The 15,109-nt window shown below is 40.2% G+C and overlaps 1 protein-coding gene across 3 annotated transcripts; it reads right to left on the reverse strand.

Moving 5' to 3' along the window:
• Positions 1-8,905: 8,905 nt before the first annotated feature.
• LOC115747871 (probable E3 ubiquitin-protein ligase RHG1A) lies at positions 8,906-14,899 on the reverse strand. 3 transcript variants are annotated; one of them, XR_004016169.2, is made up of 7 exons: positions 14,546-14,899; positions 11,462-13,280; positions 11,135-11,185; positions 9,951-10,049; positions 9,731-9,871; positions 9,251-9,449; positions 8,906-9,213 (listed from the first exon to the last, which is right to left on the reverse strand). XR_004016169.2 is itself a non-coding variant. In XM_048273970.1 (7 exons), exons 3-7 carry the CDS (start codon positions 13,193-13,195, stop codon positions 9,318-9,320), a joined length of 2,157 nt encoding a protein of 718 aa, XP_048129927.1. In that variant the 5' UTR covers positions 13,196-13,280; positions 14,350-14,395; positions 14,546-14,899; the 3' UTR covers positions 8,906-9,317. The 3 variants fall into 3 exon arrangements, 2 of the variants coding, with proteins under 2 accessions (XP_048129927.1, XP_030540049.2); XM_048273970.1 differs by adding an exon at positions 14,350-14,395 and having other exon boundaries at positions 8,906-9,449; XM_030684189.2 differs by having other exon boundaries at positions 8,906-9,449.
• Positions 14,900-15,109: the final 210 nt, after the last annotated feature.

The raw sequence follows: 15,109 nt of genomic DNA on the forward strand, positions 1-15,109 counted from the left end.
TTTTTATGCCTTTTTTGTTTGTAGTTTTTGAGTTATGAATATTCCATTGTGTTCGTCTCGAAAAGACGAAAAATTTGGTGAAAATTTGGTCGCCGGAGGAGGCCGGACGGTTGGCCACGCACCGGCACCGCCGCTGCGCGCGGCAAGCCACGCGCCTCACGTGCGGTGCACGTGGGGGGCCGGGCCGCGCGCTTGGCTGCGGCCCACGGGGTATTGGGCCAAGGCCGGCCCAATACCAAAACCCACCATTTATATAAAAAAAATAATATTGGGCCGGCCCATTTCGTTTTTTGTTGGACCGACCCGTGACCCGCGACCCGTTACAGACCCGACCCGGTCTGACCTTTGACCCGCGACTGTTGATCGTTGACTGTTGACCCGTTGACTTTGACCGTTGACCCGGGAAAAAAAAAAAAAAAGGTCGTGTTGGTCAATACCAAGGGTACTTGTTTTACCTATTATTTTATTTGTTATGATATGTTCATAATAGTTATAAAATAATTGGATTTTAGTAATCCATTTGTGTTATGTATTTGTTGCGGGAACAATGCAATGGGTAAGACGAAATGGGAGAGCACCCCAAAAGCCAAGGAGAGCTGAAGCTCAGCAAGCTCTAAGGGAAAAGATTACAATATTGGGTCTTTATAAATGAGATAATGCTTCTGACATTATAACCCATGTTATTAAGGTCAACGAAATGATCCAAGAAATCGTATGGTTTGGACAAGAAATGACCCCAGTAGATGCATTTTATGCACTACGTAACACTATACCCGTAGAATGACACGGTTTGATGAATAGCGCGTGGTGGAATGATGCTGCCACATATAAGAAATCCGTGCTACATTTCTTACACGATTTTATAAGGATCGGAACGATGAAGACGTCATCGCTTGCAATGAATATGTCTTGGCGCAGACAGAATGCGCCCCGGCGTAAAGGCAAGAGTCCTCAAAGGTTTTGTCCAAAGGAGTTGATTTTGGCTCCTGATTTGATTCATAATCCTCCTCGATACCTTAATTATTCTTTTCCTTGTACCAAGGAAATTACATATGCTCATGTTGTAACTGGAGCTAAGAGGATCACACATTATATTTAGACTTTTATTTTAGCTAGTTCCTTTCCTGTATGTCTTAGGAGACTTTTAGGGACTTGTGATTGTTGTATTGATGATTTATGTATATGCATTATGTTATGTGTATATATTTCGAGTGGGAGTGTTCACAAGTTTTAGTAACTATATGATGAACACAAAGTGATGATTGTATTGGTATTGGTTTTAGATAAGAAAATCTGGATGATGATGGGGAACTTAGTGAACTGTTGATTTTAGAATTTCTTTTTTGAAACTACATACGGGTATAATCAAGATGCATGAATATGATTGCATTTGTTGCATACAAATAGACTTTAAACACGTACTAAATGTTATACTCGGATACTATGGCAACGGCATCTAAGAATATTGTTGCTGAGCTCAACAAGGGTGAGAAATTGAATAGCGAAAATTATGAAATATGGAGCATGAAAATCCAGTATGTGCTTGAAGAACTAGAGGCTTTGGAAGCTCTTAACCCGACCATGACCGAGCCGGAGGATGGTAATCTTGCACAGCATAGAAGAGACAAAGAAGCCTTCGCTGCCTGGAAGAAAAAGAACTCAACTGCTCGCATTACGTTGTTGAGTAGTATGGATAATGACATCATGAGGGAGTTCGGGCAGCATGAAAATGCTAAAGACATGTGGGATGCATTGAAGGCTAGATTTGGTTAGACTTCTGTCACCAAGCTGAGGCGGCTTACAATCGGGTTCGACACTTATAAGATGCCACATGGGCAGAATATAAAGCAACATTTGAGGAAGATGTCGAACATGATTAGTGAGCTAAAGGATGCTGGACATGTGTTGTCTGATGAACAACAAGTGCAGGCTGTAATTCGCTCTTTACCTCACAATTGGGAACACATGAAGGTGAACCTGACCCATAATGTGAACGTTACAACCTTTGAGGATGTTGTGCGCCATTTGGAGCTAGAGGAGGACCGCCTTCTAGTGGCTAAGATACAATCCGATGTATATGTTCTTGGATCTAGCTCACATGGAGCTTCGGGCTTCAAGCGCAAGCATCCTGGAAAGTTCAAGAAGTGGACAGGCAAAAGAGTTGAACCATTCGACAAGAAACCAAAGTTTGAGAAGCATGGCAAAGGGAAACGTCCCGTGAAGAAGAACATTTCGAGGATGAAATGTTACAAGCGTGGCAAGAAGGGTCACTTCGCTCGCGATTGTGGCGAGCCGAAGAAGGTAGAAACCCTTAACACACTTAAAAGTGTTTGTTATGTATCAAGTTCTATATTTTTAACTGAATCTCATCCTTTGTGGATTGTAGACTCGGGAGCCACGGACCATGTAGCCGGAGATCGAAATACGTTCGTGGAATTTCGACGAATTCCAAGTGGAGCGAGATGGATTTATGTAGGAAACAATTCCAGAGTAGAAGTGAAAGGAATTGGCACTTGCCAACTTATCATGCGTGGTGGACGCACTTTATTTCTACATGATGTTACGTACGCTCCGGAGATTCGTTAAAATCTTGTCTCTGTGTTTGGTATTAGTCAAACTTGGTTTTAGTATGAATTTTCACAATAATGGTGTGGATTTGTTGTTAGGAACAACTTTTTATGGTTCTGGTTATTTCACGGATGGCTTTATTGTATTGGATATTGAACATGCTAGTGTGAATGTATGTTATTCTCTGTTTGCATCTTCTAGTTCTAATAAGAATGATGTGAATACATGGCATGCTAGACTTGGTCATATTGGCTAACAAATAATGAATAGATTAGCCAAAGATGACTTATTAGACAATATTGAGAAAGTTGAATTGCCTACCTATGAGTATTGCCTAATGGGAAAAACAACTCGAAAGCCATTTGGAAAAGGGACAAGAGCTGAATTCCCATTGCAATTAATTCACACTGACATCCGTGGCCCGATGAATGTTAGGGAAAGGCATGGTATTGTTTATTTCATCACATTTATTGATGATTATACTCGATATGGATATGTCTATCTGATATCTCATAAATCAGAAGCATTTAGTTGCTTCAAGAAATTTATGACCTTAGTGGAAAATCAGTTAGATAAGAAAATAAAAGCCTTGAGATCCAATCGAGGTCGAGAATATTTATCCGATGAGTTCAGAAATCTATGTGATGAAAATGGAATAGATAGACAGTTATCTATTCCATACACTCCGTAACAAAATGGTGTTGCCGAAAGACGAAACAGAACCCTACTTGAAATGGTTAGGTCCATGATGGCACAAGCTAATTTATCGATTGCCTTTTGGGGCGACGCTTTATTAACCGCTGCCTATGTACTTAACCGAGTGCCTTCCAAATCAGTCACTTCTACCAAGAGGCAAAAAGAGTATCTTCATAAAATACTCAGAATACTCAAAAGGATATGTGTTCATAAGTGAGCAAGAAAGTGGATATGTGACTGAATTTGAATCACGAGATGTCACATTCTTAGAGAATGAATTTCTAAGAAAGGGCGAAATAGATGAAGATTGTTCCCTATTTGAGACATTGGATCAAGATAATGAGACTGTTGGACATAATGATCTAAGTGGAAGAAATGTAAGAGGTGGGGAGTTGAATACAAACCAATCTCCATTGCAACCACTTGATGAATCAATGCCATTATCTGGTCCGAGTAGGAGCGTATTGAAGGAAGAAGTACCCTTGGTACAATCTTCTCCACGACGAACTGGTCGCAAAAGCATTCCTCTTCGACGCTTTGAAATTGAAGAGGAAGCTTTCATGATTGCTCCATTGGATGAAGATGAGCCAAGAAATGTGAATGAGGCTCTATCTTGCCCCGATAAGGAAAAATGGATGAAAGCAATGAAAGAAAAGATAGAGTCAATGAAATCAAACCAAGTTTGGGAACTGGTTGATCTTCCGAAAGGACGCAAAACCATTGGGAACAAATGAGTTCTCAAAATAAAGCGCAAGGCTGATGGCTCAATTGAGAAATATAAGGCACGCCTTGTGGCTAAATGATATAACCAACGGGAAGGAATTGACTATGAAGATACTTTTTCTCCCGTGGTAAGATTTACCTCGATTCGCCTCATTCTAGCAATAGTGGCTAGTTTAGATCTTGAATTACATCGGATGGATGTAAAAACTGTTTTTCTCAATGAAGAATTAGATGAAGAGATTTACATGGAACAACCCATTGGGTTTGTTAAAAAGGGCCAAGAACAAAAAGTATGTCGACTTTTGAAATCGATATATGGCCTTAAGTAGTCTTCAAGACAATGGTATATACGCTTCAATAATGCCATAGTGGCATATGATTTTGAAATAATTAATGAAGATAATTGCGTCTATATCAAAAGGTCCAAAGGTCACTTTGTAATTTTATCATTATATGTTGATGATATATTGATTGCTGGAAATAATATGGAGTTTGTGAAGACAGTCAAAAGTTGGCTATATTCTAATTTTGAAATGAAAGATATGGGTGAAGCTACATACATTCTCGGAGTTAAGATTTCGAGAGATCGTTCGAAAATGTCATTATCTCTTTCGCAAGAGACATACGTCAATAAAATTCTCAAACGATTTTGTATGCAAGATTGCAAACCCATTGATACTCCTATTGCAAAAGGTAATGGGTTAAGCCGAAGAATGTGTCCTAAGACTCCACAAGAGCAAGAACGTATGAAAAACGTTACATATACCAGTGCTATCGGAAGTCTCATGTACGCCATGATGTGTACAAGACCTGATATTTGTTATGCAGTTGGATTGGTCGGTAGATATCAATCCAATCTAGGTCAAGCACATTGGATTGCCGTTAAAAGAATCTTGAGGTATCTGAAAGGAATTGCCGATTACTCGCTAACTTATCAAGGAAGTGATCCGCACCTAGAGGGCTACACCGATGCCGACCGGGGAGGAGATTTGGATGAGAGAAAATCCACTTACGGAAATGTATTTTTACTGAATAATGGCGCCATATCGTGGAGCAGTAAGAAATAACAATATATAGCTTTATCCACCATGGAAGCCGAGTTCGTGGCATTATCGGCGGCAGCACAAGAAGGTGTTTGGCTTAGAAGATTTATGGATCATTTGGGTGTTACGGGAGATGCTGCAAAACCTGTGAAGGTTTATTGTGATAGTCAAGCAGCAATGGCTTATACTAAGGATCTTAAGTTTCATAGTAAAACCAAACACATAGACATTAAGTATAACTATGTCAAGGATATGGAAGCACGAAAGGAAGTGAACCTACGGTATATATCTACGCATAGAATGTTAGCAGATCCCCCGACAAAGCCAATTCCTAGAGATGCTTTCTTTGGTCATATAAAGACTCTAGGACTGCATAGAGGTTAATGTATTGAATATTTGTATTTTTTCCCTAAACGTCAATAATTGATGATGTTGTTTATCAATATTAAAGTCTATAAGTTTATTTGATATTCATACGTATTAATGCTTGATGCACTATATGTTGAAAAGGTATGTCGGACGGATGAGAGGTTAGCCCACTCATACGGGTAACCGCCTCTATTTATTTATGTAGTGAATAGAGATGAGGCAATTTTAAGCTTATTATCTAGGTGATAATTGAGAGCTCAAGCTTAAAATAATAATACCGCCTTAACATGATGTTAAGATGATGACTTATTACTTACAATGTCCGGAAGTGAAATAACCCACATATTTCGCTTTATACGTCTTAAATGCCGGATGAGAGTTCTGATGAAAAACTCGTCTTTGTAGTTGTTACGTGAACTCAAGTTAGACACCGAGTGTGTCAAGATAAGCATCTGTATGGTATTAAAATAGAAAGACATACGCTCCAAAGGGAAGGAGAACATACCGTAATACGTATTTCATATTACGTATGCACTATCGACCAATGAGAGTAGGCAAGAGTTTTTTGATCTCAACTTCTCTGTGCCGTGTGAGACTTTCGAGGATAAAATTCCTCATTTTTTTGTACCCTCATGACTCTTCATTATTCTCAAGGTCTCTATTTAGTGTTTGCTATCTTAGGGTGTTGCCTATGGTCATGAAATTGATTTGATCTAAAGGGACATTTCTAGAAAAGCGAGCTGAGCTGAGATTGAGAGATCTAATGAATGAGGAAGATTGATTTGGAGTTTTTAAGTCACATTATGAATTATATTCACAGACCGGTCAATTATGATTATTTGGTGTGATCATAATTGTGAATATAATACGTCAATTTTAAAATGAGATCTAGTGAGAAATTTATATGTGATTGATCGATCTAGGGTACTGCATACAATTCATTTCTTTTTATGTCCAATTTTAGAGCTGTCATATACTCCCAACGGATATATGACAACGAGCTCTCGGTGTATGCTGGTCGCACGGGTTATTTGCCAATATGAACTTTGCGAAGATAAAAAGTTTAGTTATTAGTCCTCCGTGGACAAATAGGAGTTGTTTGCCCTATATGGGCGAGTGGGAGATATTAGATTAAATATTGAAGTGGGGTCCACAGGAGATACGGTGTGCGCCCATGCGGGCAACCACACCCCTTGAGCGATTATCCGCTTTAAACGTGAAAAGTCACGTTGGTTGAATAAACATCAAATAGCTGACGTGCTCTCCATCGTTCTCCCTCGTTGCTTCATTCTGTCACTTCAAAGAAAACAGAGAACGTAGAACGCTCCTCCCCAAATTATCGATTATCGTTTGTGAGAGAAAAACTCCGAGATCGCAAAGGGCATTTAATCGGTGATCAATAAGGTACGTCCTCGTGATGTATCTTCGTCGATCGGTGAATACGGTGATCTATTGGGCATGTTTCCGTTGTTTGTGAGTATGTATTAGATCGGATTAAGTATCCAACACTAGCAGAACTGGCTCGACCAAAGTTAAGGGTGGTGACAAATGTGGAGGATGATTCATCTGTTTACCAAGCGATTGTGGCAAGCCCGAAGGAAATGGAAGTCATGGTACAGCCTAGCAATCTCACATTCACTAACAAGTATGACAAGCAGTGTTTTGATGTGACTGTAGAAGCCGATGAGAGTGCTCCGCGAGTGACTTATGGCTATCTCAAATGGATTGATCAGCACAAACTTGTATTGTATTGAGCCCCATTGTGGCTATTTCATACAAAGCATATTCGGATCCCTGGACAGATAATAGTGTTCATTCTTGTCTGGAGTATCCGCAAAATTGTCTTGACTTTTAACATAGAATTGCACATCTTAATGACAACGCAAGTGCCTAAGCGTTTGCCCGCTTTATATTCGAGTATCCAAACTCTTTTTTATTTTTTTTTATTTCAATCAAGTACATTAAATCTCAAATCTGCTTCCTCAGCAAAGAGATCCGCTTCCTAAGACGGCCCTCCCCGGCTCTATGCTTATAGCTGAGTGGATTGGGTCCTTTCCCTTCTTCTTAACTTTCATTCCCTACTTGCTGAGATAGAGCTACACTCATCCGACGTAATTTACCTCTAGCTCTAATATGGCTTTCGTGATACGCGAAGCGGCGTGATCAGTAGCTCTACGATCAGTCTTGCGATGCCGAAGGCATGGTTCGTTCTCTCTTTTGAGTTATAAAATGCATATAACATATTTGTAAAAGGAAGATTGATCAAAACATATCTTTAAAATTCGAATTTTTAGAGATTACTTTCTCATTTTCTATCATTAAAGTTTGGGTCATGCTAGCATGACAGTGTGACAACACAATGATGGAATGGTGGGCATAAGATCGAAGGTGAATCCCACCTTGATTGCAAAATATTTTTTGTCATTCATAACACTTGTGATTAAGATTACACTGTCATATTGTTATACTATCGTCTTCTCAAATCCATTAGAATTTTCAAGGGCTTTTTAGACAAGTAGAGTCAAGCCGAGAGCTCGCCTCCAAGTCCTAGGCGAGCATGATTCACGGCTTGGATTTTGGAATGGAACTAATTGGAATTGAAAGTGGGATGTACGGGACAACAGTCCAATTGGATCCAACAGCTTGAAGATGCGCTCCTCATCATCATTTTTTTTTTTTTTTGCCTGCCTCTCCATCATCATCATCAACTTCCTATTCATCACAGTTTTTCTCTTCGTGCACGGTTTTCTCTCTACCGTTTGTTTATTTGGCTTTCGTTTCCAAAAGGTGATAATGCGCGAGGCGCAGCATTTACCCTTGTATAGTTCGCATCTCTCCTGCATTAGGTTGAAACCTTTAGGGACAATAGAAAAGCATTTAGGGATCGCTCTCGAGGGTCCCTGATGCAACAACGAAACCAAGTTGAGCTTTTTGTCTACCAAGGAGGATGTAGCTGACGCAACAATAGAATCAAGCAGCCATAAGTCGAAAGAATGCAATTAATGATCTCATGGCTGTTTGCTGCGAAGCTAAGCTTAATCCGATTGATGTGCGGAACTTCACCCCCCGCCGGCAACCTAAACCCTGAAAGAGAACGTATGTTCTCCATCTCCAATCCATATGCGTACTCAAACCAACGAAGAGAGGCTGACAACACAGACCTTTGATCGTCTTCCAGATTAAAAACTGTCTTGAAAGTAGCGAGGTTTCTTTCTGTGCTACTGACATAAACCTAGACACGAATCCATAGAAGTATCTACAGCTTAATCTTAGAGTAGCACCTTCATTGAAACATACGCAGCATTTAAGAACCAAAATGATAATAGCACTAAAATGAAGTTCAAAGGATGAAAGACAATCACCGTGCATTAAACCATCAAAGCACACGCGCGACGGATCAGTCGCTTTCATCGAGAAAGTCTGAAGAATTGCTTGGCACGACAAGACTAGCTAAAAATGATTTCTTGCTCACAAGAAGCAAATGTGTGAACCCGCAAAAAAGAGTATAGTTCAACTCTAAAAACAAGATTTTATCCATTTGAATCTGAAGAAGGCAACTTTCAATATTTGAGAGGCCTAAGCCAAGTTAAGACCATGGAAAGAACATCATAAACAAGTAATTAATGTCTTCAAATGTTGAGACAACTAGATCCTACGAAACCACCCCATGAAAAGGAATTACTTCGGCCACACTAGGAGGTCGTGAAACTTCAAGAAACACAAACCTCCAGCATTTTACCTATTGCATGGGGCCATGGTCCAGCTTCAAATGGAAGAATGAAAACATTAAAATGATTTTAATTAATCCTAGCAAAATATCAGAATCCTCAAGCCATTTCACGGTATGCATCTGTTTGTCTTCTCAGTCAAATTGAGTAGGGGACTAAGACATGGTATAGGAAGATCTTCGATTCCTTCTCATGTGTTCAGACCGGTTGTTTTACAGATGGGACACAAGTTCTTGTGCATCAGCCACTGCTTAATACAATCTCTGTGAAAATCATGTCCACATTCCAGGGTCCCGAGGTCATCTCCAGTATTATATTCTTCCTGTTGATCACGTGAAAGAATGTGATGAATGGATAGAGCAATCTTTCGGAGAAAAGACTGTGCACACACAACTCATATACTAGTAAAGGGCGAAGGTAAAGTAGAACCTAGGTCATTGGAAACCAACAGATTATTTAAAGTTACATAGAATTGAAAATTAAGGGTGAAAAAACCAAAGCTGCAGGAGTCCAGGTAACAATATGACCCACTTAGATTAGACGATTAAGTAATGCTTTGTCAACCAAGGACAGAATGAAAAAATACAGGACAATTTTGGTTACCTGACAAATACAGCAAGGCTCAACCTCATTATCAGAGTCAACAGGAATGGCACACTTCCGCTGTTTCATACGAGTTGATATGATTTCTTCATTCAATCCAGTGTTAACGTTTCCGATGTGCTCTTCGAGAGCCAACAACTCCTGAAAGTAGCAATAGCACGTTAGAATACCTTCTGTAGTCTAGAGAAAATAAGCACCTGAGAGCAACTCATGTTTTCACCTCATAGGTCATGTTGTCAACGTCAAGGCGCATATCCCTATGCCGGTCATGGATATCAGCCATCCCAAAAAATACTGACTGCTCAAGGAGCATATAGTCCTACATCAAAGCATAAGCGCAACCTCTATCAGATATACATGTAGTGCTAGCAATCTAGGAGAAACTCCCTATTAACCCATCTTGAACAATTCATCGAGCTTTAGGGCCTGTTTCTGAAATGATGATTTCACTTCTTCATCATCCAAGATCTAGACGAAAAGCAACTTAAGCAAGAACAGTTCTAACGTGATATAATTAAAATCTTAAACAAGACGATAACAGCATTAAAATTTTTAGTTGGTGAAGAAGATTTTGAGTTGGAATCCATCAAGCGTATTCTGTGCTAACAAAGAGAAAATTGCATCTACTTGCATTCTTAACAAGGGACATGAGAACAGCTAAATAGAAGAGTTCCAAGCAACCACTTATGATTTATGCAGCTATCTTAGAAAACATGGTCAGTCAACTACAAATTCTTCTCTGATCAAAAAAACAAAACAAAACTACATATTCTTCCACTTAAAAAGAGGAAGGGGCTTGGGAAGTAATCCTTGTTGACTGAGAGATACTATGAGGAATAATGTGATTGTTTATTGGTCATAAAATAGCATTTTTACATGAAAGAAAGCAATAATTTCTTTAAGCACAAATACTGCATAAGCGTAGTGTAGACAACATCCACCTTGAGGATCTATCCTCCTTCGCACTGACTAGTGAACTCTTTAACACATAGTTTTACGGCAAAGGTTGCCAATCTCTTTAGCCATCATAGTGAGCAAAATATTACTCGTTGCCTCTTCTCATACCCTTATGAGAAGTAGAGACTCTAATTAGACACTTGCCTAGTTAAGGTTACGTAAGCAATTATTAAAGCTCGGCCTTCTAGTAAGGCAGGACAATATTGAGATTTCAACTCAGTGACTTAAAGACTTCAACACAGATACAAAGTTCCTTGTCCATTATCCCACGCAAGAGACCAACAATTAGCAGCTGTTTATTTCAAAGACATTCGTCCAGATACCATAAATGATATTCATCACTTTGCTTGCTTTCCCCCTCACTAACTCAGTCGACTGTTTAATAAGAACCGGTCCATTGTCCTATAAAATACACTTTCAAAGTATAACAAATAATACAAGACCGACCTCAATCCGCAAGCCCTCACTCCGGCGCATTAAATCCAAGACATTTCGCACCTGTACATGGAAGGATATGGTAAGCTCCAAAGATCAAGGTGCAAAGTGTAGCAAAATCATAGGTGAAATAGTACCTCACCATCATCCTAACAAATACAGAAATAGCACTAGACATGTCAAACAAGATATACACACTAAAACTAGACAATACTGAAAATGGGTAAGTCTACCACAGGTTTTCAGGATATCATCTAAATCTTTATGACCGCTCCAGTTTTCGACAAACAACAGTGCAAAGTACTGCAAACTCAGGATAGAAATGAAAGTTCCACAAACCTCAGATACGAGCCTTCTTCGCCCTTCACTAGCAGCAGCTAAACTTCGCATGGGATAGGGAAAACCCACTGCACCATCTCCTTGTCTCTCTGTCCAAATCGTTGACCTGGAAGGAATCGCCTGACCCTGGTAACCAGATCTAGATGAAAGCAGAATGTCTTGTGAAGAAGCAGGAGGCCCTGAGCCAACTGCAGCATAGCTACTCTGGCCTTCAGGCTCAGAACCCATAGAAGACATCAAAGACCGGCGAACATATTCAGATAATCTCCGAGGATATTGTGGATGACGATTGTAATGAGGCGCCCAATGACCATGGGATGACTGGCGGCTTGAGCTTGCGCTGCCTCGAGAACTAGAAGCAGTATTTAAAGGAATGCCACTGCTTCCACCAGCACTCCTCCTAACAGAAGGATTTGGAACCGAGTTTCCCAAATCGCTGGATGGAACAAACATGGAATGCTCTAAGATGTTTCTCCCATTGCTGCTTGAGTTGGATTCGTCATGCGATCCAGCATCTCTATTTCCTGATAGAACTGCACTGGATGAACCGGAAGCTCGTGAAACAAGAGCTCTATTCCATCGAATTGATGGTCCGCTGGGTGGCAAAGTTGGAACAGGTGGTACACTAGTCTGGTGTTGCCCATTTGCATCACTGGCTACAGTTATTGGCCTTAGGTCCAATGAAGGATCAATTGTGAGAAGTCTCGAAGATGGCTGGTTAGACATAAAACCAGGGTTAAAAACACCATTTCCTGTACCAGCAGAATATGAAATGGGAGGATTGGGCATGTTTTGACCCAAAGCATTTCCCCTCACACGGAAGTTTCTCTGCATGTTTTCTGTACTTCCTGCAACACTTAAATCGGGCAGACTACGAGAACCAGCTCCTCTCAGACCCAATCCACTTCTTGGGTCTGCCTGTTCTGGAAAAGAAGATGAAACTGTAGTGCCATCATAATTACGGCCAATAAGAAGATTGGGCGAAGCATTAGTTTCCAAATTTTGCGAATAACTAGAGCTCCCAACATTAGAAGATTGACCAATGTGTCCTTCGAACGACTTCCTTTTACAAGGTATACGGCGACCATCCAACAGGCTGCCAGGTCTCACATCATTGTCTTCGCCGAAATTTCCAGTGCCACTGCTAGAAGCAACCGTAAAAGGATCGGAGCTATTACCAGCCGGAAGCCATTGAGCACCCGACCTACTTGGCTTGTACAAATTAGGGCATTCCAGAAGTGGCGAACTCTCACTGCCATGGCCAACAAAACCAGTTGGCACATTAAGATTTGGTGGCATTGAACTAGAACTGGAACTATGAATCACTAGAGGGTTCATACTAACATTATCCACTGTACGAACACTACCCGGCTGCTCGTATCTCCGATCTTCTAGTAAAGGACCAGGTCCACCATAGGAACTTACTGAAGCTGGCCATGAATGTTCTGTTTTCCGCTCGTTACCCATCTCAGGATGCATGTCACTAGAACTGGGTCCGCCTGGTCCCCAGTTGGCTAAGTTTGGCAGCTCATGACCAATAGAGGTCAGAAAGGTAATGTTATTACTTGGTGGTGGAATGTAGTCCACCACTCGGCTATCTGCCTGATTCAGCATATTATTCCAACAGAGCTGTTGATCTACCGCAGCACTACTTGATGAAGATCCATGTTCAAACTCAAAACCTGCAGACAAGGAACTGCTTGTACCCCTCTGCCCTTGCATCGGGGTTGACATAGTTCAGCACAAATTATGTTGTGAAGGCAGAGTTGTTGTGCCAACTCTTGGAGGTATCAACCCGGTCCAAATCGTTATAGAATATCTGGAATGACAGGGTGGACAAAGATAAATATCAAAGTCAGCATTTCACTAGCAAGAAAGCAAAAATGTTGCATGTATGCTTACACTCCATAAGCAATGGACTCCTTGATTACCTAATAGTATCACTTAAGATCTTCCCTTGGCGATTATTTCGAAATTCTTACACGTTAGTCAATAGGACACACTCAGCAAAAGTTCAAATGGACACATTTTGGTTATATGGAAGAGCAATTAAAAATCTGTCTTATCAGCATTCACATATGTACGTTTAATCTCATGCTTCCAAAGAGTTTCTGGAAACTTCATCTACTTTATTGTAACAGAAAAATGAAGTTCCACAACAGCCACCATTCAACACTGGACACTAGAAAAGCTCGTGAATTTGCTCAGCTCCATCAAATGCCAACTAATTTACAAGGCAACAGAACTTAGAAGTTCTGAGGAGTGCTTTATGATAAAATGATACAATATGTGGCATCAATCAAGCAGGGTCATAACCCAAATTGATAATTCTAAAACCAGACAGCCTTGGATACACTGGTTTTTCTGAAGAAAAGATAATGCCATTTACAGATTTCGAAAGTCATAAGAATGAAAGGAAGGAAAAGGGCTAGCAAACCTGGGCTCATGGCAAAAACAACAGATAATTTTTTTTATTTAAAAAAACAACTGTATTGGAATCCAAACAGGAAATGGAAATTAGCAGAAAGCTGAGAAAAATTGCAGCTACCTAAAGTTTGAATTTTTAAATTTCTGCACCTAAAATCATCAACTTAGTCATGACATTTGAGAAATAATCCAGGAAAAAACGAAACTTTTGCACTTTTAAAGCAGGGGAAAAAAAGGAACAGAAATAAGGAAAATACATGAGATCCGCTGAGAAATAAGAGGATTTATTATCCACAAGAAAAAAAAAATTCAAAGGTCTACACAGCCATTTCTCATCAAGTATCAGCCCAGATGAATCGTTTGACAAGTCAAAGCACTTAACAAGCTAGCCAAAGGAAAAAAAAACTTAAAGCAGTCAAAAATCCAAAGTTATGAAAGCTCAAAGCTTCCCACGAGCTCACCTCTGCTTCGTTCAAACAAATCGAACCCATATCTGCGATAAAAATCCTGTTCACGGTCAACCATTAAAACAAAACAAACATCTACAGAGCACCACAAGAAAAAAATTATGAACAAAAACAATCGGAATCCTCAGCTACAATTCACCGATCATCCAAAAACTAAGAGATTTTAACGAGAAAAGCATAAAGATTGTACCTTTGAGCTGAGTAACGAGCTAACGGATGGATCTAAATCTGGGTCTCGGAAGGCGAAGGGCCACAATCTCTCTCTGTCTATCCCCTCGGCGCTCTCCTTTGCTTTGCGGAGAAAATAAGGAAGAGAACGAAAGGAAAAAAAGGGAAAAGAATAAGTCGCCGCTTAGCAAATGGAAGATAGAAAGAAGCCTTTGGATGAAGAATATGAGATAGAGAAATGAAATGCTAGAGGAAAGAGAGAGAGAGAGAGAGAGAGAGAGAGATTAAAGAGGACAGTAATCTGTGATTTACAAGGCAACCCAAAAGAGAGAGGGGAGAGAGAGAGAGAAGGGTTAGAACAGAGCAGTTTCATGGAGAGACAATTCAATAAAATACGTATTGAATGACAGAGAGCACCCAAGACAAAATGTGTCCTGTTGGCCGCTTACCAAATGGCTCATGTCCCCGTCTTTCCTTCGAAAAATCAAAACGCTCTGACTCTCTCTCTCTTCTGTCTCTCTCTCTCTCTCTCTCTCTCTCTCTACTTCTCGAGTACTGCTTTTAACACCACCCTTGTAAACAAGGC

Source organism: Rhodamnia argentea, chromosome 2 (genome assembly GCF_020921035.1).
Source record: "Rhodamnia argentea isolate NSW1041297 chromosome 2, ASM2092103v1, whole genome shotgun sequence".
NCBI classification, from domain to species: domain Eukaryota; kingdom Viridiplantae; phylum Streptophyta; class Magnoliopsida; order Myrtales; family Myrtaceae; genus Rhodamnia; species Rhodamnia argentea.